The sequence below is a fragment of the Geotrypetes seraphini genome, chromosome 6 (assembly GCF_902459505.1).
Source record: "Geotrypetes seraphini chromosome 6, aGeoSer1.1, whole genome shotgun sequence".
Classification (NCBI taxonomy): Eukaryota; Metazoa; Chordata; class Amphibia; order Gymnophiona; family Dermophiidae; genus Geotrypetes; species Geotrypetes seraphini.
Window position 1 is genome coordinate 46487189 of NC_047089.1, and position 3011 is coordinate 46490199.

At 38.8% G+C, this 3011-nt stretch overlaps 1 protein-coding gene across 1 annotated transcript; it reads right to left on the reverse strand.

Annotated features, from left to right (window-relative positions):
- Positions 1-1041: 1041 nt before the first annotated feature.
- Positions 1042-2046, reverse strand: GPR12 (G protein-coupled receptor 12). The gene has a single exon (XM_033947484.1). It carries the CDS (start codon positions 2044-2046, stop codon positions 1042-1044), a length of 1005 nt encoding a protein of 334 aa, XP_033803375.1.
- Positions 2047-3011: the final 965 nt, after the last annotated feature.

Genomic DNA, 3011 nt, shown 5'->3' on the forward strand with positions numbered 1-3011 from the left:
CAGTGTTCCTCAACCGTCAGTCCACAGACCGATGCCGGTCCACATAATAATTATTTTATTTCTGCCGGTCCATAGGTGTAAAAAGGTTGAAAAACACTGAACTAGAGAATGACGCGGGATTCGTGTCATTCTTTACTTTCAACAGAAAGGAAGCTCAGGGTGGCGGGGGAGGGAATTGCTAGGATTAACATGAAAAGATATAGAGACAAGAATAATCTATTTCTTTACAGAAAGGGTGGTGGAAGCACGGCACATGTTTTCGGTGAGTTGCCACAAATAACTATCTCAGTTCAAGATATCATAGAATAATTTCTGAGGGTGAGAAATGGTTTGGAGATGTGAGAACCTGGTTTGAATGGGGCATACTGGATATCAGCTGTATGGTCTTTTTCTGCTGTCATGCTCTGTTGATATCCTTGTAATCAAGAAATGAAGGAGTTTAAGAAGAGGGTTCATATAATTCCTGAAATAAACCAAGGGCTCCTTTTACAAAGGTGAGTTAGGGCCTTAACGCATGGAATAGTGCACGCTAAATTGCCACGCGCGCTAGCCGCTACCGCCTCCTTTTAATCACGCGGTAATTTTTAGGCTATTGTGCGCTAAAAACGCTAGCGCATCTTTGTAAAAGGAGCCCTAAGTTTCAGGTATGGAGAACTTGCTACAAAAATGTAAACTTCAGTGCATAAAATAAAACTTAGACCAACAAACCATTATCCAAAATCCTTTTTTCGCCTTTAACACAAGTTTCATTTAACTTTGGTGAAAATAAGCAACTTGTTTATGTTTTATAACAGAAGAATCCGAGTATTGCAGAATGCATACCAATTTAAACATTTTTTTTTTTTTTTTTTAGAATTGTGAAAATTCAAAATTTGGAACTCCTACTTTTTTTGCTGCAAATTCATTCTGGACCATGCATTTTTCCTACAAACCACAGTGCTCCTTCCATGTGACATGCTCAACTGAAGAAATAAAGCCTATATGATAGGAATGTTTGAAAACACAATTAAATAAGTAATGTTCTTTATCCGTTGTTACTTTTTACACATCGCTGGGTGATCTTGCGCGTTGAGACAGACCAGAAGGGATGCAACCACAGCAGATGAGCCAAAGAGCTTTCTGGATCTCTTGGTTCCTAAAGGCATATATCACAGGATTGATGACAGAGTTATAGGTGGCCGGTAGCAGAGTGGCATAGGTGTATATGGAAGGATAAGTGTAATCTGCTATCAAAGAATACAGTGTAAAAGGCATCCAGCAAGCAGCAAAAGTTCCCAGAATAATAGCTAATGTAGATACTCCTTTTCGAGTCGTTACATAATGCGATGTTGCCAAGAAATGGTGCTGTAAAGCAATCTGATGGGCATGTCTCATTACAATTTTACATATCTGCATGTAGAGCTGAAGCATGAGAGCAAACATTAGCAAGAAAGAAACGGAAAGGGCAGCTGCATTATTTTTAGTAAGTGGTCTAATAACACTGCAGGTGGATTCATCTTTAAGGCAGTTCCAGCCCATTATAGGAAGCAGTCCGACGCAGATAGATACTCCCCATAATAATATAAGCATAATGTAGGTAAAGGTAACAGTTCTTTCTGAATTGTAAGTCAAAGCATAGTAAAGAGAGAGGTACCGATCAACAGTGATAGCCAATAAGCTACAGACAGAGGCACAGAAAGAGGCAGCGATCAGTCCAACAGAGACTAGCTTTGCAGCTTCTGATTGTAGGAGATAGGCAAAAATGAAATTGACGATCAGTCCAATCCCTGCCAAGAGGTCTGCAAGCGCCAGGCTGCCAATAAGAAGAAACATGGGAGATCGAAGACTGGGGTTGTGGAAAATAATAAGGACCACAATAGCATTTTCGCAAGAGATAACTGTTCCCGATGTGCACAACACAATATCCCAAGGGTTTACTATGAGTTCTGGCTCTGAGTCTAAGAGAGGTGTCAGAGAGGTGACTGCAGCTGAGACATTCTCTGTAGAACCAGCGTCTAAAGGATCCTGAGGCAGCCAGCTTAAATTAACCTTCAGGTCTTCATTCATTTTAACCCCTGTCTTCTTCAATGAAAAGACATTTTTTTTAAAAAAAATATTCAGATATACAGTACTGATGAATTTTAGTTTCATGCAATATTTTTTAAAATATAGCAGTTCAAAAATGAGGATATTTTCACAAACCTGTGTATTATTAATATATTTTTTGAAAATGTCAAATCTAATACATTTAGAATTACTAAGAAAATCATAAGATGGGATACTCAGTAAAATAAAAGGGAAAAAAAACAATGTGTGATGTAAAGAAAAGGCAAATGTATTTCTCAGAAAGGAAGCAAAAAAAGAAAAAATAAAGAAATATTGTTCTTATTTTATATGATGGCAGAAGTGTTTAGGATGTATATAGTGCCAAGAAATGGGAAAGAAATCCTTTAGGAACATTCTGTCCATAGTGTAGATATGAACTGACTGTAAAATAACCAAAACACTTACACGTTAACTCACTTTAATTAAGTAACATTTGTTTCTCATTAATATAGACAGCTATGAAAACGTTAAAAAGCACACACAAAAGCAATCACGTCAGCACTAATGTACTGCAACACCAAACATTAGTAACTAGATACATCCATATATTTTGCAAACATTCCTTTGAAAATCCCAACTAAAAAGAGGCATGAGAAATGGATCATATAGAAAAAAAAATGACATGCACAGTGAGAAAAGGCAGAAAGGCGGACGAGCACATATGAAGAAAAAGCGTGATTTTTGTCACCTTAGGCTCTCAATGGAAGGTCCCCCAGTTTTTTCTAAGCATAGCTGGTCGCTTTTTGCAGGTTCTTTCACGACCCCAAACGAGTCATACAAAAGGCTGAGGTTTCTGCCCGGCTCCTGTTCCGTTAGAGGAGACTGCAGGCATTACACACACAGAAAAAAAAAACCATCTCAGTGCTCGCGCTCTCTGCCGCCCTCCACCCCCGGCTCAGCTGGGGCGCGAAACCAATCTGGCGATC